General features: G+C 41.9%; 1 protein-coding gene across 6 annotated transcripts in view; it reads left to right on the top strand.

The window, feature by feature from the left end:
- The window catches only part of CTNNA2 (catenin alpha 2), a 1,212,918-nt gene that overhangs the window by 925,614 nt on the left and 262,623 nt on the right, over positions 1-24,681 (top strand). For 5 of the 6 annotated variants that reach the window (XM_021088202.1, XM_021088201.1, XM_021088200.1 and 2 more), the window contains one exon: positions 6,237-6,317. In XM_021088202.1, coding sequence (XP_020943861.1) covers positions 6,237-6,317 — 81 coding nt within the window. Of the gene's footprint in view, positions 1-5,774; positions 5,794-6,236; positions 6,318-24,681 lie in introns of those variants that run through there. The other variant, XM_021088205.1, reaches the window with a different exon arrangement.

Raw genomic sequence — 24,681 nt, 5'->3', positions numbered from 1 at the left:
GTCAATGGCTTTCCTCTCTGGCAGTCTCATTCTCTGCAGGTAAAGATAAAGAAGATACATGGGGACCAGTCCCAGAAAGGCACACGAGATCTGCAGACCACAGCCTGTGACAGAGCAGATAGACCTCAAACTGAGAAGTTTTTTGGATAGCTTTTGAAAAGAAACACGTAAAAATCATAGAATCCTAGAATTTTAGGGGTGGGAGAGAGTTTAGATGTATCATGGAAATGGCCCTGGGCTGGGAGTCTGGCAGTCCTGGTTAGATACTCTTTAGCCACATGCTCCGAATCAGTAATGTCATCTCTCTGGGTCTTACTTTTCTTCATCTTTGAGAGGAATGAGAGGTTGAAGAAGCAAAAGAAATTGACTGAGTGACCTCTGCTGCATCAGGTACTGGGCTACATACTCCATATCCGATCTCACTCTCTTTTAAAAATATTTTTATTAAAGTATAGTTGATTTACAATGTTGTGCCAATTTCTTCTATATAGCAAAGTGACCCAATCATATGTGTATATATTCTTTTTCTCATATTATCTTCTATCATGTTCTTTCCCAAGAGATTGGATATAGTTCCCTGTGCTGTACAGCAGGACCTTATTACTTATCCATTATAAATATAATAGTCTGCATCTACTAACCCCAAACTCGCAGTCCATTCTGCTCCCGTCCCTCTCCCCCTTGGCCACCACAAGTCTGTTCTCTATGTCTGTGAGTCTGTTTCTGTTCTGTAGATAGATTCATTTGTGCCATATTTTAGATTCCACATATAAGTGAAATCATAGGGTATTTGTCTTTCTGACTTACTTCACTTAGTATGAGAATCTCTAGTTGCACCCATGGTGCTATATAGGTGGCATTATTTTGTTGTTTTTTTATGGCTAAGTAGTATCCATTGTGTTATGGACCACATCTCTTTTAATGCTCACAATAATCCCACAGAGCAAGCATTTATCCTCGTTTACAATCAGAAGACCTTGCCTGACAGCCAATTCCAGCCCTTCCAGCAGGGCTGTGAGGAACTCCCCACAACAAGGGAAGCATGGTTGTGGTGGTCACGTGCTCCCAATGGTTTGGGGGCTCCAGACTTTCCTGGGTCCTCTCATCTCTGGCCCCTCCGTTGGACAGATAATAAGTCTAAAGTGTAGAGACGTTGCCAGGTCACTTAGGTAGTTTTTGGCAGAGAGTCCTTATGACCACTTTTTGTTTCCTTCTGTTCAGCAAAGGCAGGGCGTAAATGGATGTACTGGCTTAAGACCACACACTTTCGTTTTATTATTAGGTGATGGTGTCAAAATGAAGACACAGAACACCCTTCACTTCACTTAAACCATTTCCAGTTTATAGAACCTGGAAGGTCAGGGAGGGAGAGTTGAGTGATGCTTCTTGTTGATTCCCTGGGAACTAGAATTGGCTCCAAAAGATCACATTTTTAGTTATTTAATATATGCAACAACCTACTCCGTAAAAAGCATTCATCTTGAGTTTCTGCCCCTTATTTTGCCTCTTCGACTCTCCCAGACTAGTTGTTTAAAATGAACTTCCCAAAACATTCCTTCTTTAAACAGCAATAACTCTTCCTTTAGGAATTCTAGCTTTTGGTAAAGTTTTCCTGCGTTACCTGCCTGAGTGGAGAAAGTAGAAGTCCAGGTGTTCTAAAAATAGTTTCTGTGTAGTTTCCAAAGCAATACTTTAATTTTTTTCCACATCAGAAATACTGTCCTAATTACCCTGAATGCTATTAATGCCTTGTATTGTTTCCAGCACACTGACACACAATGATTGATTGTCCTGCTAACCTGGTGAAGAAGACAGGGCATATATTATGCTATCCATTGTGCTTATGAGACAATTCAGACATAAAAAATGAGCAAATGGTTAGTCCAAAATCACAGAACCTAATAACGAAAGGCTGACACTTGGAGGTCAGAATCTTTCTTTGATCTCTCTCAGCGATTGGTTTCCTGTCCATTTTAAGTAGATAATTTAAAAATATTTCTGGGAACTTCCCTGGTGGCTCAGCAGGTTAGTGTTGTCACTGCTGTGGCTTGGGTCACTGCAGTGCATGAGTTTGATCCCTGGCCCTGGAACTTCCACATGCTGCAGACACAGCCAAAAAAAAGTTTTTCTGAGAGTTCCCTACTAGTCTAATGGTTAGGACTTGGTGCTGTCACTGCTGTACCCTGGGTTCAATACCTGCTGTGGGAACTGAGATCCCACGTAAAGCTGCTGCAGGCATAGCCAAAAAAAGAAAAAAAAAATTCTATCTGGAATCATAACAGAGCACAGGAAAATATGGAGTGATGGAATGATAGTCCCATTTGCTATCTGAGCATTAGGGGGTTACTGGCCTTTTTCCTGTGCCCATACCATACCTTATTTAAAGAAATTAGTGCTGGAGTTCCCGTCGTGATGCAGTGGTTAACGAATCCAACTAGGAACCATGAGGTTGTGGGTTCAATCCCTGCCCTTGCTCAGTGGGTTAAGGATCCGGCATGGCCATGAGCTGTGGTGTAGTTCACAGACATGGCTTGGATCCCGCATTGCTGTGGCTGTGGTGCAGGCTGGAGGCTACAGCTCCGATTAGACTCCTAGCCTGGGAACCTCCATATGCCTGTGGGAAGTGGCCCTAGAAAAGGCAAAAAAAAAAAAAGAAAGAAAGAAATTAGTGTTAACAAAGGGCCAGTGAATGAATGATTTCAGCTGGTGGCCCCAATTTCCTATGGTTTAGTCCTGGCTTCACCATTCCCCAACTCCTCTAAAGCATGAAAACCAATATGGCACCCAAGTCAAATGCCATTTTTACATTGCTTTCTGCTAGAGACTTGAAAGCTGGAGAAATCAGATTGCAATTATTATTACAAGAAGAGAATCCCAAAGACACAGGGATATGGAATATTAATGTCACTGGAGGTCCTCTGAGCTTGCAGATCAAACTATAGTTGGCTGTAATCACACTCTAAAGATGCTCTTATAAAATAATTTGTCTCTACACCTAGTCAAACCAATCCCCTCACATCGTGGAGAAAAGGCTGGCGTGTTCCACTTGCTGTCCTCCCAGTGCCTGCCTCACTGTTTCTTGACTTGATCTGGCTCTGGCCCTCCCTTTTTCCTACTCAGATTTTATCCAGGATGTAAGGTCTAGATAAATCCCCCCATACCTCTGTGAGATTACTTGACTTTACAGACGTAGCATCTTCTTCCTCTTCTGAGCATCTCATTTAGCTCTGTAGGTAGCTGGTCTCTCTACATAGTTCACGCTGGGGTCATTTACTGGATTAGGAGCTTCTAGAGTGTGAGGACTGGACTCTCAATTTTTGTGTGTCTCCCTTGCCCCCGCCTTCGATGACCAACACATGCCTCACAATTTAGGGCTTAAAGGCAAGTGCTTTATAGTTGCTGGGTATTGATGCCAGCCTAGATACAGGATCCCATGTTGTCCATCTGTTGATAGAACAAGGCAATGGTGCCTTGTCATGTGTGTCTATAGCCATCTTGAGCAGCACTCCTATCCCTGGGGGAGGGTGCTGACTTAGCAGATAAAATTATGGGTCACCCAGTTAAACTAGATTTTAGGTAAACATTGACTTTTGTTGTTGTCATTGATTGTTTGTTTTGATAGAAACATATCCCCTAATTTTCTAAAGTTTAAAATTAAAAAATTTTATCTGACTTGGGCTTGCATGACACACCTCACTGGCTTCAGCCTCATCCTGGCCCTGTCAGATCTTGTCTGGATTTAAAATTGTGATATCTGATCTACACTGCATTAATTTTGATTTCTTAAACTAGTGCATTAAATTGTGTTTTACCTGAGTTCCCTGGTGGCCTATCAGTTAAGGATCCAGTGTTGCCTCTGCTGAGGTTCAGGCCACTGCTCTGGTGCAGGTTCGATCCCTGGCCCAAGAACTTCCGCATGCCATGGGCATGGCCAAAAAATAAAATAAAATTGTCATTTACCTTGATTCATAAGTTCTTTGATGATGCTTACATTTTATACCTGAGGCGAGCACCTCATTTCTCTCATCCTGCTCCCAGGTTTGCTCTCATCCTCATGGTCTCATTTTTAAAATGGCAATAGTGATAGGCCACTGGTAGGATGCAAAGATCCCTGTGACTGACACAGTATTTATTTAGTAATTATTTTATATATTCACACTATCTTGACTTTTTTACATTGGAAAGTTGAAGGATCCAGTCTCCTCTCATAGTCACATTTTCAACCAAATTCACAATGGGTCATTTTTCAAAGTAAGTTTTTTTATGACTCTCCTACACGGAAAGGACTTAAGAAGCCTGTGGTTCTCAGAATGATCATGGCCCAGACCACCATAACAATACCCATAGTTTGAAGGAGCTATGTCCTATTTGCAAGGGGCAAACCAAGAGAAAAGCAACAGGTCTGGGTGCTAAGCTGGTGTCACACTCACTAGGGAGAGCCAGGGCCCTGAAGTCACACTCACTATGTGACAGCCGCCTTCAAAATATCAACCAGCACATTGTCTTCTCCATCTACGTTTGTTTCCCTGGCACTAATTGTGTGCTGATATTTCAAAGTTTCAAAATGTTAGTCACTGTCTTTTAAGCTCTTTCTGCTGGAGACTTCAGAGTGTACACCTGAGAGGGTCAGAATTTGAGTTTAGGGAGTGGAAAAGGATGATGGAGTCTTGTAGGATTTTAGATGATTAAAACGACTCCCCTGTGCCCTGTTTAGGGCTTTTTTTTTTTTTTTAGGCTGCACCCATGGCATATTGAGGTTCCCAGGCTAAGGGCCTAATCAGAGTGTAGCTGCTGACCTATGCCACAGCCACAACAATGCAGAATCTGAGCTGTGTCTGTGACCTACAGCATGGCTCACGGCAACACTAAATCCTTAACCCAATGAGTGAGGCCAGGGATTGAACCTGCATCCTCATGGATGCTAGTCAGATTTGTTTCTGCTGAGCCAAGACAGGAACTCCTGTTTTGAGCTTTTTAATGAAAATCCTGTAGGGTTACCCATCAGGCAGATGTTCAGAAAGAAATGATTAATTAAGCAAGTTGTGGAAAAGAGTGACTGCTTCAAATCTAGCAATAGGTAGATCATATGCATATATAGCAGCCTTATGCATCCAGGATTTTGTCACTGGAAGAGAAACACTTAGAAGTCTGTTGGCTGTCAAGGTCTATGTATCCTCAAAACATATTATCTTATTAGGCACACTTTATGACCTGGGATCTCATTTTGTCATATACACAAATTACTGCAGAGACCTACATGATTTTACAGAGACTTTTTCTGTGAAAAAAGAATTGGCCTGCCACGAGGACCATCAATCAATCAATCTATAGGGTGTTTGACTCAAGTTTAGATAATTTAATAGCTTTGATAAAGATTTTGAGAAAATGTTCTCTTCGAGGGGAGGTAATGCCATCTGTATAGTTATACAGAGCCTTTTATGCAATGGAATCCTGTCATTGTTGTGGTTTTTAGAAGACAGTGGAGTTTCTGTTTGGTTTGGCTTGAACTGGGTTGCTACAGCAGTGAGTAAAATAGAAAAATAAAAGGAAAATAGAAAGGAGACAAACTTCTAAACTTGCGAGTGAATAATTTATCAAAGGAGAATGTTATTATTATCTTTTGCCTTTGCTTCTAACAGTCATGAGGGAACTTTTCCTCATGACCTCCAGCTGTGGGTTCCTTATTATCATGTTTAGCATTCCAGTGCCTGGCAGAACAGAGATTAGAAACACTATGTAAAGCATCTCTTTTGATTTTGATGCAAACATTAGCAAAAGGCCCGTGATGCCTTGGTATAAAATTCTGGATTCTGATCGTTTACCTTAAGTTTCTTTTCTATTTTAGTTTTTATCGTCTCAATCGTCTTCTATTCAGAAGTGTGCCTACATAATAGAAAATCATGAAACATCTGTATTTGAAGGCAATAACACAATATCCTTGTGTTTACTTAATCACTAAATATCTGGAGAAGGGAAGCAAACATAGATTTGCAAGGAGTTGAATATGAACATATGCATAACCATCTTGAGAATGTATTGATTTTTATCAATTTTTAATTTTTATTTCAGAGAAAACTGCCTTTAGAGACCAAATTATAGTAGCTGTGTACGGAAAAGAATCTTTTTTAAAAAATCGCTTGACCTCTACAACTCAAGTGTATTTATGAGTTTTTTCATCTTTAATGTCACTAACATTGAATTTTCTAAATCAGAAATTATTTCTCTTTTCTTAATAGACTGGAAGGAAAGAAAAAGGAGATCCTCTAAACATCGCCATTGATAAGATGACCAAGAAAACAAGAGATCTAAGGAGACAGGTACTGTTTTGATTTTTATTTTAAGTGCATAGTACTTAGTGGTGGTTTCCAAGAATGTCCTTTTTCCCGGTGTCAGCTTAGAGCTGATGTTCAGGTTGCTCTTCTTTACAACATCTACATACACACAGAAACATTTCGGCAACAAGTTATAGTCTGCTGAGCAAACAGATGTGACAGGTGCAAAGGGTGTGGTGATGAAACTAACCTCTGAGTTCCAGGAACCCTCGTATTGCCTGACATAATCTTCCCAGGTGAGAGTTGATGAATTTCTTGCCTTCTACACCTGGTTTTTAGTTTTTCAGACCCAGGTATGCAAAGAACCAGCCTCTGATTCCTGTTGGTTCTTACTTAAACTCCCGAGGCAATCAATGAACAAACAAGAAGGCTGATGGTTAATGAGAAATACAACTCTTAATCTGATGGGCTAATTAAGCTCTCTGTTCCAGTGGATTCCCTTGGGGATATAAATCTAGGGGAAATTTTGCTTTTCAGATGGCTGCTTGGGAAGCAGGGAACCAAGGCAAGGAGGGGTAGTTGGATGCTTTCAATGGCTAATGGCATCATTAGTCCGAAGGACTATGTCTTGGGAGGAGTGAGGAATTCCTGGTCAGGGCCCCTTTTCATCTTGAAAGTGCTATGTGAACAGTAGTACATGTTGTCCAGTAAGCCTTATTTTATACGTTGCCATGGTGAGCTCCACTTTCTTCAGTAGGGTTATTTCTCTAGAAGAGACAATACCACCCCTTAAGTTCCCAGAAAATTTGTTCATGATTTCCACCTGAGAGACAACCTACCTTCTTTTTTTTTAATTTGCTTTTTAACTTTTTTCATTTACTTTTTTCTTTTTTCCTTTTTGTTTTATTTTCTTTTCATTACCCCCCACACACACACTTTTTGGGGGAGGCGTCCTAGCTGGTAGCTTTTGCCTATATCCATCTCACTCATTAAATGATTATGATTGATTGATTATGTTGGTCATTTAGAATCAACCACTGCCCTGGGGCAACACTTGCTTTACTTTCTGCATCTGGAAAAGCAGGACTGGCATGGCTGCATCATCTAACACTCACTCCTGCAGCCTGTTGACTGTGGGCAAGATAAGCAAGATGCCGGGGCAACAATGGCCAATGAGCATCTTAAAAAATGTTTAGAATGGGGAGCTCCCCTGGTGGCTCAGCAGTTTAAGAACCTGAGATAGTGTCCGTGAGGATGTGGGTTCGATCCCTGGCCTCTCTCAGTGGGTTAAGGATCTGACATTGCTGCAAGCTGAGGCCTAGGTTTCAGCTGCAGCTCTGATTCGACCCCCTAGCCCAGGAACTTCCACGCACCACAGGTGTGGCCACAAAAAGAAAAGAACAAAAAATGTTTAGAATGAGAAGAAAACACAACTTCAGATCCTGGCTGGGAAGACACAACTTCAGGATATCACTGGAAGGTACAGACACACTTGAGTTAATGTCCCCTAGAAGATGGCACAATTAGTTTTGGGATATGAAGACTCTAGTTTGACTGCCTGGCTAACAAGCCCTTTTAGGGAAAGCATTTTCTTTTTCTTTTACCTTGAAATAAGGGAGAATAAAACATTGTCTTCTTAGGCATTAATAAGTAACACCAAAGAGATGTATGGCCAGATATGCCTCTCTTTGCTCTCTTAGACCATCTTTCCATACAAAGCCCCCATCTGAAATGAAATGATAAGGCTGGTAGGGATTGGGATTGAGTTTAGGGGAAATCGGTAAATCAGGTATCTGGAACTTGGGATTTTACTTCTTCCTCTGCCGCTAAATTGGATGTGCTGAGTGTGGATCCTCCGTCTCTTGGTCTCCTCATATCTGTAAAAGTAAGGAGCCAAACTAGGTCTGTGAGCAATCTTTGGATAAGTCAATTCATTTCCTATGCTAGAGGTTCCTAATGCCTGATAATCACAGATTTTAAAAGCAGTGGGAGGGCATCAGGCATTTCTTCTAGGGTTTGCCTTTGGCTGGATTGTCAACTAGGCAAAATTCGTGAAGTGAGTCTTCTGACCTCCCACCTAGGTCCTAGGAGGGATCATTCTTTTACATTCGGGAGCCAGCACCCTAAGTTCTCTGCATTCATGGACCTAGTATAGCAGGTTTTAGTCTCAGTAGGAAGGAATGGATAAAATAGTTTTTACCTTGGTGTTACAGTTCTCAGAAAAGACTCTTAGCTGTAGACGGATGCGGTGGTAAAATTTGAAGGTGGACTTTATGGTGGTATTTTAAATGCTTGGGTGACAAGATCCTTGGAAATCTTGTCCTTTAGGGCAGCAGTGGAAGGAATATGTCAGCCCTTTGAATCACGCCACGTATGATTTTTCTTCTCACCCTTCCCAGAGATTGAGAGGAATAAGGATAAAAGAGTTGTTTTATGATATTAAGATCCAATATATGGATTTATGTTTTATGATATTTCAGACCACATCCCCGAATTTGGTTCTAACATCCTTCTTTTCTCCAGGATGCCTTTCTAGAACTAAGACGGTCCCCCATCTGTCAGCTCCATCCCTATCCATATGTTGGGATATTTTAATCTCCCCTCCCCCCATCTCTTCTGTTTCTCTACATACACTTGTAGTTGTACGAAAGCTTCTCTGATCTAAACAGAAGTTACCTAGCATTTCTGCAGATGGAACATGTGAGGACTCTGATTAGCTTGGCCCAGGTAGAGCTTCAGTTTAGATTTGGGGAGCTAGTTAATAGGATCAGCTGAGTTTTATCTGAGTCTCTGATAGCAGCTACTACATGTTTCAACTACATGTTTCCCTATTGCTAAAAAACTCTCTGTTCTTTCAATTACAGACATGCTTTGTTAGAAAAGACTCTACATGAGGACCCTCAGCTATCCATGTCTACTTCCCTGCACACCTATATTCCTGTATACAATATTTACAGAAATGAAATTAAATAGGGGAAAAAAATCTGAAAGCAAAGAAAAATATTTTGAGTGACTTTCATAAGTTCTCACTCTTTGGGTTTCCTTCCTCTTCCTCTTAGCCTTAAAGTTGGGCAGTGTCCTTCAGGAGGGTGACCCTGCAAATTTCTAGTCACCAAATTAAAAAGAAGTAAAATCAATTGTGATCATTACCTTGGACGTCCCTAAGGAAAGAAAATGGATTTAAATTTGTAGACACGTGAAGAAAAATTGAATCATTGAATAAACAGAATTTCTGTCTAAGCAGAATTTTCCAGTAAGTAGAAACTCCCCCCCACCCCTCCTTTTCAGGCACAAGTATGCCCCAAGGAGCTGGGGAGTCATAAATTGGGAAGAAGGTCCTAGGAACCTAAGGGTGTTATTTCAACTGACTGGCTCAGATCCATCCTGCCAATTAAACCCATGAGAGCAGGCAGTGGTAGAACAGAATCCTTGAGTATTTTGTTTGGAATTAAACATGGATTTAGGGGACTGTAACTGCCAGCTTTAAGCATTATGTTTTCATTTTAGAGCTATGGGCACAGTATGCCCCATGTCTGAGCTATTGTCACTGCTGTTATTCTGGAATCATCCCATTTTAAAAACCAAAGCTTTTGGCTGAGTCGCTGCCTTGGGTACCTAGTAGCCCACATGGTCTATCCATCCCATACAGAGGGCCCAGTTGGTGGCTGCCAGCTGCTTCTCAATGCCCTCCTTCTATGTGCCACCTGTGAACTATTCTAGGCCTGGCCTCTTGATTTTCCTTAAGCTCACAGTGTTGCTGGTTTATCCTGATTATTATTTTGGTGCGTGTATTAGTCTTTTTTTTTTCCCCACCCAAAGTTGATAAGCAAATCAGGACCCAAATGTTTTCCTATGAGAAGCTAATAAATAGTAATCATAACATGTTAGGGTGTTGCTAAACTTAGCAACTCTCTCTCATTCCCAAAACCAATCAATGGCCTAATTCTTATTCCTTCACTCCTAATAGCCATGATAATAATTCCAGCAATGAGATTCAGTAAGTGTCAACTTGACAAAAGTGTCGATTTTGCTATCACAATCAAAACATTTTCAACAGACAACAAAAACCATGTATAGAGTGCTTTTATGCTGGGATGCTACTTAACAGAGTGGGTTATACAGCAAAGGATTGAAAACAAACAAGCAAAACATGTCACTGGATGGTATGTTAAAGGTTGATTTAGCAAGATCCTGCCTCCAGATAGGACCACGGAAAAAGCTCCCAAGATTAATAAGAAATAATTACAGGTGAAGACTGCTCAGCTCTCCCCTTTATGACCCAATTCCTTGTATAAGAACTGTGATTAAAGGTGGGCAGTCATCTTCGAGAGCTTGTAAAATCACTGTCCACAAGGGTAAACTAAATTATAGCTGACAGGTATTGGGTCCTTTTGATGTGCTAGGTGCCGTTCTAAGTTTTCTCCATGAATGTGAAAGCAAAACACCTGTGACTCAAACCTAGCCAAAATCCAAACTGGGACTCAAACCCAGCCAAAACCCAGTTTGGGACGTGAACCCACTTTTTTTTTTTTTAAGTTAGAATCACTCACCTGGTGTCTGGATTTACTGAGACTCCGGTTCTTTGTGCCTCCGTGCAGAAGAAATTCAGCAAGAGAAAAAGTGAGAGGCAAGAAATTGATTTATTAAGATAGGACCCTTGTGAAGGATGCAAGTAGTCAGGCAAGGAGGCTCTTCCCCGAGGATTAGGTGGACTACATATTTATAATCCAAGGAAAGTAGGGAGGGGGAAAAGACTACCTTCCTCCGAGTTGGCATCAGGCTTACATCATCCCTCCTCCTTTGCACCCGCTAAGAGAGTATATTTGACATTATCAGGTCAAACTAGGACTGTCCTGATGCTTATTCAAATCAGCAGAAGGGTGGTAACATACGCTAAAATATGTTGAATCATCTCAGGTTTCCATATAATGAGGGTCTCCTACTTTGGAATGTTGTCTTTCCCTTAAATTCCTCTCCTTGGTCCTAAGGATCGTCATCTTGCTGAACTGGAATACAAGCCTCGTTTTCACTCAATGACCTGAGGCATATCTCACGCTTTTACTTATGGTTTTATAGCTAAGCAAGCCTTCATTGTTCCACGATGTTCTGATGGCTTTCTGGCACAATTATTAACTTACAGTGGTCTCCCAAAGGTCCCTAGTTTTTCCTATCTATGGTCCCCTACTGGGACTTCTGCAACCACCTGTGTAACTATCCTACTCCATCCCTATCAAAGGACCACAGTTAAATCCTCATGCCAGTTCTGTCAGATGGAAGCGACTGTCACCATGCCCATTTTGCAGATGAAGTCATGAAGCCCAGTAATGCACCCATGGCCACACAAAGTGTGGATGCGTGGGGGGTCCAGTCCAGACAGTCTGGCTGTGGGGTCTTTGTTCATAACCCTTCCCCATCCTGCCAGTCCACAGAATCAGAGGATGTAGTTGGGTCATCCATGAATTAATCTCCTCCAGGGGATGCAGATGGGGAACAAAAAGGAGTTACATTATATGTAGAGGGGCTTTGTAGTTTTCAGTTGTACCTCTGCTACTCTAGGCTTGGGAAGTGTAACATGTGTGTATTTCAGACAGAAAAAAATATCTGTGGTACATGTCAAAAATAGAGTTCTTGTTTGTGATAGGATATCATCTCTCAGGTCTCCAGCTGTTATGGTTCATTGGATCCTCTTTTTTTAAAAGTGCTGTTATGTTTAGGTAGCTGGCTTCTCAAAGGATGAATTATAGACTTTCCAAAACATGTACAGAGAGAAAAAAAAAGGAATTTTTAAGGCATTCAATTCTTCTTCTCACATCTGCTCATGATGGGGCCAATTATTTTTAGATTCATTGTAAGAAAACAGTTTGAAATCACTTATTTCCAAGACGTGAAGCTGCTTTTCTTCCTAAGGATATCAGGCTACCTATATGGCTACAGTTTTAAAAATTATAAAATAAATTATTTCCTCCAAATGCTAAGATTTGTGTTTTTCACCCTGAAGGCTGATGTCAGAGCTCATCATCGCAGGAGTTTGGTCCCGAGGTCAGGTTACCATGCTGCTCTAGAAATGTAGAAACCAGAAAATGAGCGTACCCCAACTGGGGTTTGAAATACAGAGCAGACACAACTCGGAGACAGCTGAACACAAATGGCATGAAAAACATCAAAATCAGAATTAAAAAGGCCGGAAGGAGAAGGGCAGAGGTAGGAGAGGGCTCAAGAAAGGCCATCCTTGGACCTGCCTCTTGACCATGGGCTGTATAGTCAAACTACTTCTACCTTCGGATAATCTTACTACAGCAGCCCTGAATGTCAGGCCACCACATACTTATTTATCCCCTAGAAAACACTCACTAGATACATGATTTTATTCCTTGGAAACAGATCTTAAAATATCACTATGGGGAAGCTCTTCTGTTTAAATCATGGAGAAGGTTAATTGATTCCTACGAGCAAGTGGTCAAATGGTTCACAAAGGAATTCAAGCCTGCGGAGGGCACCAGGCTTGAACTCTCTGTCACTAGATCGCAAAAAAGGACCAGGAGCTTGATCAACATTGATTAATCAAATAACACATTCTACTGAGCAAAGGGATCTGTAACATATGTATGAATAGGAAACTGCTCAATTAAGTGGAGGCTTCAGGTTACTGATTTGTTCCCTTCCGCTGATTTCTCCAGGCCCCCAAAGTCAAGCAAAGTGGGATGGGGAAAGAGTTCCCTCGGGGCTTGGTGGGTTAAGGAGCCGGCGTTGTCACTGCTGTAGCTCTGGTGACTGCAGTGATGAAGTTCGAGCTCTGGCTTAGAACTTCCACATGCTGCCAGTGCAGCCAACACACAAACAAAAAACCAAACCAAACAAACAAAAAAAGGGGAATGAGGAAAGATAAATAATAAATAAGGCTCAAAACATTCAAGAGAATGTCTGCTTCTGGTCCTCTCTCTCTCTCTAACACCACTTGTTCTGGGCAATGAGAACCTCATTCAGAATCTTTTTTTCTTTTTCTTTCTCTCTTTTTTTTTTTTTTTTAGGGCCACACCTGGCGGTTGCCAGGCTAGGGGTTAAATCAGAGAAAGCTGCAGCCGGTGGCCTACACCACAGCCACAGCAACTCGGGATCCAGCCGAGTCTGACAAAACTGAAACCAGAGCTGTAGCCACAGGATCCTTAACCCCACTCACTGAGTGAGGACAGGGATTAAACCTGCATCTTCATGGATGCTAGTCAGATTCGTTTCCGCTGAGCCACAATAGAAACTCCCTCATTCAGAATCTTGATCCTGACACTAGAACATCCACTCGAGGGTTGTAAAAAAAAGTCTTTCCTATTCTCTAGGATGAAATTCCTAAGCAGGAAAATTTGAAATATTTTCAATGATGTCAATTAAAACAACAAGATTTTTTTTTTTCTGTTAAAGAATGTCCTTTCAGCTTACTGAAACATTTCAGAACACCCATCCTGACTGAGGGAGGTTGGCCCATATTTATTGTTTGAGGCTATGTTTAGGCTGGGATTTCTTATCCAAAGCAGTCGCTGAAAGGGAGATCGTTTTAAAGTTTGTTCAGCAAGAGTGAGCCACTGTGGCTTGCCTGAATTGAGCTCTTTCTAGAGCTGACGGTAGCAACTAATAGCCTTGATTCGGACTGAATGCATTCAGTGGGTCTGTGCAGCCAGCTTGTGGCCAAATATATCTTGTTCCATTTGACCCTTCCTTGTTGAGGTTACCTTTTATTACCTGAAATGGCTTCAAGCGTCAGTTTTCCCAGGGGAAATTTCCATCAGGACAGCTGATATTTCTTCATCTCCCTCTTTCCCAAGGGGGCTGGATAGATCTGAGATTTGGAAAGTGAGTCATCTGCCTGCAGGCTCTGCCTATCCTGCTGGTGGAAGCCCTGGGTTAGCTTAGGATCTCAGCTCTCTGTACCTCCCTGCTTCCCGTGGATGTCACTGATGACTGCTGACTGTTGCTTTATGCTTGGGTGAGAAAACTGATGAAGGCAATGTTGGTTATCATATTCATCTGTTTACTGTATATGACCTTAACCATTCTCTCTCTCTCTCTCTTTTTTTTTTTTTTTTTTTTTTTTTTGGTTTTTGCTTTTGCTTTTTAGGGCCACACTGGTGGGGCATATTGGAAGTTCCAGGCTAGGGGTCAAATCAGAGCTGCAGCCACTAGCCTACAGCACAGCCACAGCAACTCGGGATCTGAGCCACATCTTGGACCTATACCAGAGCTCACAGCAACACCAGATGCTTAACCCAGGGATCGAACCCACATCCTCATGGATGCCAATCGGGTTCGTTAACCACTGAGCCACGATGGAACTCCTTAACCATTTTCTTGTCCGAATGAAATTTCCAGAATACCGTAAAGCCAAACCGTTACTCTACCTCCATCCTACAGAGTTGTATGCCTCCCACTTTTATCAACTTTTCAAGAAGGGTACAGCCTTGGGGAACTCCTTCCATTATCATTCCTTGAATCCCCATCAGTCATTTAGTCCAGTTGACTCCACCTCTTAACTGTGGTTCAAGTGCATTCCTTTCCCTCCCCTGTTTAATTGCTTTTCACAAAAATGGTGGGCACAGCTACATAACCAGGGCCTTGACTCCAGGCTCCCTGCCTTCAGCTCGCCGAAGCTCTAGGTGGGTTTTGGGCCAGTATTCACATATCCTCATGCCTTTGCACTTGATGATACTTCTGTCTGGAATACCCTATTTCCCTCCTTTTATATTTTCTTCTGGGAAAATTCATAATTTTTCCAAATGCCCTCTCTCCCTCTTTTTTCTTTCCCTTTTAGGAAAATTCAGTTTTAAATTCATTAGCTCAAATGTCACCTTATCATCATAAAATTTTCCAATTCTTATATACAGGGTTTATCCAGTAGGCTCCTAAAGCATTTTAAAATACCTTTATTATGACACTTTTTGCAGGAAATTTAAGCTGTTTATGGGTTTTTGCCTGTGCCCATGTCCTAATATTCTTTGTTTCTTCAAGGCATATCTTAGTGCCCCACATAAAGAAAACAGCCACCACACAGGCTCTGAAAAGATGAAGAATCTTCACTATGCAGCCATTCTACCCCAAAATACCCCAGTCATCAAATTCCCTCCATTGGAAACTCTCATGTCTTTGGTTCCATTGTTTTAAGAATAAGATTTGTTAACTGAAGAAATACAGTTTTCACTGTGATAATAATGGCTTTTTCCATTTTAAGAGAGTGCTTCTAGGCCTTAGCCCAGAAGTTTCCTGTTGCTAGGCTGGCTTTAGAAAAATCAGCCTAACGGAGTTCCCATCGTGGCGTGGCAGAAAGTAATCCCACTAGTGACCTTGGAGATGCGGGTTCGATGCCTGGCCTCGCTTAATGGGTCAGGGGTCTGGTGTTGCCATGAGCTGCGGAATAGGTCACAGTCATGGCTTGGATCCTGAGCTGCTGTGACTGTGGTATAGGCCGGCAGCTTAGCTCAGATTAGATCCCTAGCCTGGGAACTTCCATATGCTGCAGAGGTGCAGCCCTAAAAAGCAAATAAATGAATAAAGTCAGCTCAAGAATCTGCCAAAAAGCAGATACAGGTATCACCCCTTTTTAAAAGTTCCCTTTATGTCATTTTGCTTTTATGAAAGATCTATATTAGTTCCTGTTTTTGCTATCTGAAACCAATCTGGTAGCAGGCACCTGGAGTATCAAGAATGGCGCCACCAAGCTCTTTCCCTGGGAACTACACTCAGCATCTCAGCATCTAGCCTCCATAGCTTTAAACTGTGTGAGCGTCTATCTGTGTTTTTCCTTGATTCATCTTGTGCATCATTAGCAAGATGCATCCTAGGATCATTGCTTCTTTGGTTTACACCATTTCAATTTATAAAAGATTTCATAGGAATGTTCTACCTTCTACCTTCAGACCCTGGAAGAAACCCGTATATGGAGGCATCTTGGGAGATTCTAATGTCCTGTACATGCGGTGGCAACTTAAACTCTGTATCATAATAGGATTTCTAGATAATTTGTGATGTCCCGGCAGGTTTGAATTCCACTGCCTTTGCTTCTGATGGTGGGAACTTTTGGATCTCATCATCACAGTTCTTTGGAGGATTGATTTGAAGATTTGTGGAGCCCCTCAACTCCTCTCCAATCCATTTGGCATCTCCTAGACCTCCTCACTTCACAGATACAATAGCTGTTTCCAGGGACAGAGGATCCACGTTTGCGCCTCCTCTCCTCATAGGCCAGGATTAGAAATGGATGGTCTGATTGTTCATTGTGCTGTGTTGAAGGGCTTGGCAAGATCTGCGCTTTCTGGGGCAGGGCCAGCCAAGAGGAGGGGGAGGGGAATGCGGCAGTAGCCTCCAGCACATAATTTTACAGGGAACCAAAAAGCTCAGTAATCAAGATAAATAGTACTTTTATGCCGTATTTTAGAGAATTAAAATTAATGCAAAAAAATTCATGATGAGCAACTTATCAACATTATAAATAAAGTCAGGATCAGTAACAGGGTGAGCTATACTGAAGCCTGAAGCAAAAGGCAAAACCAGCAATACTGATCCAGTTTTTATTTACAGTGTCACTGTTTTGTTTATGATGGGTGACTCTTTCCTTAGTCTTGGATCTGCTCCAGAACTTCTATCTACGAAAGTCTTTACTGCACCTGCTGTAAGACAAAATTTCCTCAGAAAGTCTCAATGTCAGGTGGTTTTCGTTTTTCTCCTACATTAGTGGTGAAAGGGCTGACTTTTAAATTTTATGATGAGATGACACCTTCGAGTCCAGATTTGAAGACCCATTTGAATTGTAGTGTCTTTTAGGTTGTCTTGCTCCAAATGCATTTCTTTTTGATGTTTATCACAGTGACACGAGCTTTTTTATGGCACGCTGAAGTGCTTCAGAGAAAATGGAGAGCGTTTTAATACTGCTGATTTACTCTTTCAGGTCTGCAGTAATTTCCTTACTGCCTAATTATAAGGCTCGGCTTAATTTACTCTACACATAATGTTTACTGATGCACATATGGTGCCACATTTCAGGAAACTGTACCCAGAACAGGTATTTTTGTCAGGCTGGAGCACGGAAAATTTTCTTCATATACAGAAAAAAAAAGGCTAAGAACTTTAACTGTCTCAACAAAGAATGTTCCCCAACGCGAGGGAGAACGCACACCTACCTTTAACTTCAGAGAGAAGAATGCAGTCTCTTTAAATGCTTGTTTTAAAAGCGGAGGGATGATTATATGATTATGTGTGTACAAAAATTTGCAGTTACCCCCCAACATCAGAGAGGGGGATAGGAGTAAGGGAAAAGGAGAGATAGGAAAAGAAAATAATATCTTCTGGGCTTATTTCTCAACCAGCTTTGAAAAAGCAGATGTGAATTCAATAATCATGGATTCATAAACTCAAAGAAATAGTAGGGACCTCTCAGATCTTTTCCCAGGGCCAAAGGTCTTTATTCAGCATCTTTAAGACCCCCTGCAACAACCTCTGCTTTAGAGATGGTGGCTTATCCCTTTGTCCAGCAGCTGGTACCATTACTGGGCAATTTTAATAGCTAGAAAATTGCGTTAAGATCAGTGATTTTGTAATGATCAACCACTGATGTTGTTTTTGTGCTGCAAAACTGATTTTTTAAGGCTCAGGTAAAAGCTTTAGTAAAGAACTCTATTTAGAGTTCCAAAGAACTACAAATAGTGACTATTATTGCATGTGAATTCAGAACTTCACAACCAGTTGGCTCTCCTTTCCATGGCTCTGAGTGCTGAGAGTAGTTAAGCTTAGAAACTGAGCTGCTGCTGCTGTCCTGTCACTGAGAGCTGAAGCAGCCAACTCTCTTCATCAACTGATCCTTTGCTCCCATTTTTCCCTTGTTATGTATCAAGGTTAAAAAAGCGAAGCTTGGAACGGTTTGACATTTGTTTAACAAGAGTCTGTTCTCTCCTTGACACGTTATCTACAATTTGATTCTAAAATCTATTAGTATCAAAAAGATTTTATCTTTACAGAGTAGAGTTTTCAAGTTCTGACACTGAGATTACATTTCTCACCACTATAAAGCTTGTAAGTTAGGGAACCCAAGTGGGCTGATTCTGAAGCCTGTCCTTTTAATGATTGTACTTACGACAGTTGATACCCTTTGGTTTTAGTTAACAGCTTTTATTCAAAGTCCACTAATAGGAAGGGTATAAGGTAAATATCAATTAATAATGTGTTGAGATCCTGAGTAATAATCGGGATAATAGCCTTCCTGTTTAGAATCACATTTTTTTTTTTTTCGTTTTTAAATGATCAGTATCTGTGGGCAGTCCCAGTACAACATTGAACCATGAATGAGATTTGGATCATGATTTTCTTAATTGATCATAGGGGGAAAAGTAAAGGACTTTCATTTTAGTCCGGGGCAGGGGAGAGCTAATCAAATGCAGATGGAGAGACTAGCTGACCTGCCTGGTATATCCAGTGAAAAACACTTGAATGGCTTGTGCACCCGCCGTGTTCCAGGATTAAAGAAGAACCATTTGTCCTGAGAACTTTGGTGATAAGACAGGATTTTCCATCTGATCCAACCATAAGTGCTTGTCAGAAGTTGGGCTGAATGACCAGTCCCAGTGCCCTCTCTCTCACTGCAGTTTCTTGGTTTTTCACAAGTGCATCAATCCTGTTATGACGGAAGGGCAGGAATTCTATATCTTTCTTTGATTCCTTCAATTTCAGAGCAGATCAGGCTGCCTTAAATAGCTGCAGCTGGAGTTGGAGCTGCGTCAAAAGGGTGACTGAGAAGCCGAAGAACACCTTTGGTCAAAGCGAGCTGGGAGGCCGGGGCAGCTGAACATGGAAGAGAGAGGTCGTGGAGTCTCAGGGGAGAGAGGAAGTCAGTGCTAAGGAACCGGGCCTGACTGAGCAGATTTCCCTCAGCTCCTCCTTTGAAATCCAAAGGCTTAGATCAATGTGGCCCTCAGGCTGTATCCATAGATGCCCTAATAACCAGGGGAAAGTAGATCACTTGTGACTGAGCCTCTTTCTTTGTGTCTGTGTATCACCATAGCAACCAGCTTGCCTGGTCCTCTTTGGGTGCGTTCTCTGTGTATGTGTCCAGTCTGCAGAAGTGACCTCAATACTTTTTGCCAAATTAGGAGGAAATATCAGGATTTGGAGTCCAGCCCAGGTCAGAATACCTATATCGAGCAGGTCAGGCAATCTAGCTGGACACCCTCCTAATCCACAGGAAAAGTCAACAACTCCCATTTTTTTTGTTTTTGTTTTTGTTTTGCTTTTGCTTTTTAGGGCCACACCTGTGACCTATGGAAGCTTCCAGGCTAGGGGTCAAATTGGAGCTGCAGCTGCTGGCCACAGCCATAGCAATGCCAGATCCAAGCCTCCCCTGCAACCTACACTGCAGGTCACAGCAATGCCAGATCCTTAACCCACTGAGTGAGGCCAGGGATTGAACCCACATCCTCTTGGGTACTAGTTAGCTTCGTAACCTCCTGAGCCACAACGGGAACTCCAACAACTCTCATTCTTACATCTAACCTTTCTTCTTTGTTCTTTGCTTCCAAACTTCTGCTAGAAAAGGAATTACTTAGACCCCACTGGAATAACCTGTGTTTTCTAGCAGAGCATGAGGCTAAGAGAATAAGAGTCAGCTTGGCCAAATAGCAGCAGTCAGACTGACCCCTTGGGGGCTCTTGAGGCTATCTCTTGCTTCTTCAGTTCTTTTCTTAAGCAGGTAGCTAGCTGCAGGGCACTTCAGATGCTCAGTTTTAAGTAAGGAGTGGGTGAATGGAGCTTGAAATAGTCAGGGATTTGCAGTAGCCATGAGACAGAGTGACAGGGTTGCAAGATTTCAAATGCATGGATGAAACCACTTAAAACAGGTGCCTGCAAACCTGTGGCCCAAATCTGGCCCTCCCCCGTATGTATGTGTAAACAAGTTGTCCTGTCAGCTTTTGTTCTGTAATGGCACAATTGAGTAGTTGTGGCAAAGACCAACTGGCCACAAAGACTAAATAATATACTGTCTGGTCTTTCATCGGAAAATTAGGCCAAGCCATGTTCTAGAAGGGAGAGTCTGCTTGAGATAAAGCAAATATGGCATAAGAGTCCAGAACCTCTGAGAAACTGAGGCACCTTAAAATCTGTCTCCTGCCTTGCCTTTATTTTATTTATTTATTTATTTTTATTTTATTTTACTTTTTCTTTTCCTTTTCCTTTTTTACAGCTGCACCTGCAGCACCTCTATAGAGGTTCCCAGGCTAGGGGTTGAATCAGAGCTATAGATGCCATCCTACACCACAGCCACAACAGCACCGGATCCCCAACCCACTGAGTGATGCCAGGGATTGAACCCGCATCCTCACAGATCCTAGTTGGATTCGTTTCCACTGCACCACGACAGGAACTCCTGCCTTGCCTTTCAACACTGATGTTGTAGGATTTTCACAAACTTAGAAAAGTGAAATAATCATTAGGCCTCTGTCTGAAATGAAGCCCCTCTAGGGAAAAATTCAGCAGCTGTTGGAAATGCAACACTTTGCAGTAGTTAAAGACAGGGAGTGAAGAAACATAGCATACGGTGGCAGAACTCAGGAGAGAGAAGTTAGCTCCAAGGTAACATGGTTAGCTATAATTGGAATAGAGCAGGCGAGCGTGGCGAAAAGTTTTCCACTTTAGAAAATGCGATGGGCTCTTTAATGACCACAAATGGTCAGGAGCTTTCTTATTTACTTATTTCTTTGGCTGTGCCTGTGGCATGTTAATGTTCTGGACCGGGGATCAAACCCACACCACAGCAGTAACCTGAGCCATGGATGGCAGTGACAACGTCGGATCCTTAACCCACTGAGCCCCCGGGGAGCTCCTGGTCAGAAGGTTTAGAGGTTCATTTCGAAGTGACTTCTGTACCAGCAGTCGGTGCCCATCTTCCATCTTCCCTTACCCAACAGCGTCTGACTCCTCCACATTTCCCATCCTGCTCAAGTGAACTGGAGTGTCACTCCTCTGACACTTGGAGTGGGAATGGCTACGTTTTGCAGGGGGTTCTCCTAGAGGCTTTTGTATTTACAGTGAGGATTCATCTGAGACTCAGCATGTGCTGGAATATGGAGTGGCCAGATCCGTGGAAGCATGGGACCAGATAACACGATCTGGTACCACGCCTGCCACCCTGTGGCAGGTGTGTAGAACTGACCCCACCAGAAAAATGAATTCAGAGTTCTCCTCTGTATCTTGCTATTGACACACTTTTTATAGGCTTCTACTGTTAGCTTGTTGGCAAACCCATCTCCTCAATTAGGGTCTATCCCAGTTGCCAGTGCAGTTGTGCGTGTGTGTGTGGGGGGGGGTCAAATCTTTCTTGGAGCAGTATTTCATAAGCTTCCTAAGGGTCCTTGCCAGAGTTAACTTATCTGATGCATCTATTGACTCTCTCACATTGGACTGAAGCAGCTTATGACCACTCAATGCCAATTAATCAATGGCAGATAATACTCAGAATGAAACATCCAGGTATCTAAACTTACCTCCCCTTTTCTGGTGAGCAGTGCCTGAGGGGGTATAATGCAGGGGGGAGTAGTGACCAGGTGTATGAGTAAAGGATGGAAAAAAAAAAAAGATGGTCTTTGTTCAGTAGGGATTTGTGAATTTGAACAGTCAGATTTCTAAGCACATGGACCTTAAGTAAAATAGCACTATTCTTTGTGAGTGAGTGTGTGTGTAGGGCCTCACTCTCAGCACATGGAGGGTCAGATTCGAGCCACGCCTACGAACTTCACCACAGCTTACAGCAAGGCTGGATCCTTAACCCACTGAGCGAAGCCAGGGCTGGAACCTGCATGGTCTTGGATACTAGTCAGGCTCATTAACCACTGAGCCACGACTGGAACTCCAGAACTATTTTTTTTTTTGGAAGTTCGCAGGCTAGGGGTTGGACGGGAGCTATAGCTGTCGGCCTGTGCCACAGCCACACGGAATCTGAGCCACATCTGCATCTGTGACCTACACCACAGCTCACGAGAATGCCTCCTTAACCCACTGAGTGAGGCCAGGGGTCAAACCTGCACCCTCATGGATTCTAGTTGGGGTCATTAGCTCTGAATCATGACAGGAATTCCAAAATAGCACTATTCTTGGAACTAGAAGACCTGACTCTGGCATTTGCTAAGTGCAACCAGTGAGTCCTTTCTTTCTTCACCTATACAACACAGAAAATGATGCTCGCCCTGCAAACCACATCTTTCACTCTTTCTGTGATGTTATAAGGAAGGTCAAATGAAATAATGTCTAGGAAAGTTCTCTGCAAGCTATAAAAATGAACATGCACAGGATTAATATAGAGGGCAATTAGCAGCCAGAAAGTGAGTAGACTTTCCAAACATACAGAAGAATTTGTCTGCTTGTTAGTGTGGGTTAAGGGCTCTAAGCAAAGTGTTTATACTAGAAATATATTTTCCACCTTCCCCTAGGCTACCTAAAATACCATGTCTTTAAGATGCCAGATCTTCTGGGCTCACAAACTAGATATTGCAAAGTACGTCTGTTCTGATGGAGAGGTGGAAAATTCCTGAGAGAACCTTTCTAAGAGAAAAACAATCTTTAGTAATATGACGTGAAGGAAATGTCACAAACTTGAACTTTTTTAGAGTATTCCCTAGGACAGCCTCCAACAGATTGAACTGGGGGAATCCATGCTTGCTTCTAAGCAGCATCAGTTATGGGGCCAGGCAAGTATATGTGGTCAAGGTGACCATGGTAGGTAGCTTTATTAGTCATTGGGAAGTGAAACAGTAGAGGAGTTTTCAACAATGAGTAAGAATAGGTGGTTTGTCTTATTTTTCTCTTATCTCTGGTCAAACACAGTGCTTGGTACACCAGACTCTTCAAATACTAATAGAAGGAATATATGAGAAAATACCAATTATTGAGTGAGAGAGTGGAATAGAGAAAAGAGATAAAGCATATGTTTCCTCCCTATGAACTTCTTACCACTCTTAAAATAAGGCCTCTGCTTCCTTTGAGCTAGTTATATTACTATTTATCCCATATTATTTTTGTGCATTTACTCTCATTTCTTTTTTTGTTTTGGTATAACATTTAAATATCTTGGATACTAATGTGGCATTTATGTAGATTTTTCTTTATGGATCCTTTTTTTCAACCCTTGAGATCCAAAAAAAAAGATGTTGAAATACACAACTGAAGACAAATTATTACAGGCCCTTTACTACTTTTCCAAAAATGACCACATCAGCTCAAGAATCTGTAATTGGGAAAGGATAGTCTCTGCAATAAATAGCATTAGGAAAACTGGATATCCACATGCAGGAGAAGAAAACAGGACTCTTATCTAACACCATATGCAAAAATCAACTCAAAATGGATTAAAGTCTTGAACATAAGATCTGAAACCATAAAATTCCTAGCAGAAAGCCCAGAGGATAAGCTCATTGATTGTCTTGGCAAAGTGTTTTTGAATTTGATAGCAAAAGTAAAGACAACACTAGCAAAAACAAATGAGCAAGTGGGAATACATCAAACTAAAAGTCTCTTCAGAGCAAAAGGAAAACATTAACTAAATGAAAAGACAACTTACAGAATGAGAGAAAATATTTGCAAATCATATATCTATTAAGGAGCTAATATCTGTTGTAGCACTATTACAATAGCCAAGACATGGAAACAACCTAAATGTCCACTGACAGAGGATTGGATAAAGAAAATGTGGCACATATATGCGATGGAGTATTAATCAGCCACAAAAAGGAATGAATGATGTACACTTTAAACATCTTACAGTTTTATTTCAGTCTCAATTTTATCTCAAAAACAAACAAACAAACAAACAAACAAACAAACAAAAACCTGAGGAGTTCCCGTCGTGGCTCAGTGGTTAACAAATCTGACTAGGAACCATGAGGTTTTGGGTTCGATCCCTGGCCTTGCTCAGTGGGTTGGGGATCTGGCATTGCTGTGAGCTGTGGTGTAGGTCACAGAGGTGGCTTGGATCTGGCATTGCTGTGGCTTTGGCAAAGGCCAGTGGCTACAGCTCTGATTAGACCCCTAGCCTGGGAACCTCCATATGCCGCGGGAGCGGCCCTAGAAAAGGCAAAAAGACAGGAAAAAAACCCCAAAACCCCTGAAATTCGAGAAAGAATGAATATATATCCATTAAAAAAGAATCGCAGAGGTGTCCTTTAATTGGTTAGATTAAAATTAGTCACACAGCCTTCAAAGTTTTATCCAGGTTTAAGCTTCTGTGATTCTAGTTGGGGAGAGCCATTTTTTCTTGATCTGTCTTTTTCAGGGAACTGTTTCATATTCATCAAGTGGTTGCCAAATTTTGGACGTTGTGCAAAATATTTTTGCAGTACCTATTTGAAGGTGGCTCAATACACATAATACTCTCCTCATGTCGCACCGCATG

The sequence above is a fragment of the Sus scrofa genome, chromosome 3 (assembly GCF_000003025.6).
Source record: "Sus scrofa isolate TJ Tabasco breed Duroc chromosome 3, Sscrofa11.1, whole genome shotgun sequence".
Taxonomy (NCBI): domain Eukaryota; kingdom Metazoa; phylum Chordata; class Mammalia; order Artiodactyla; family Suidae; genus Sus; species Sus scrofa.
Note: the sequence above shows the minus strand (reverse complement) of the source record. Positions and strands in the feature narration are given on the sequence as shown.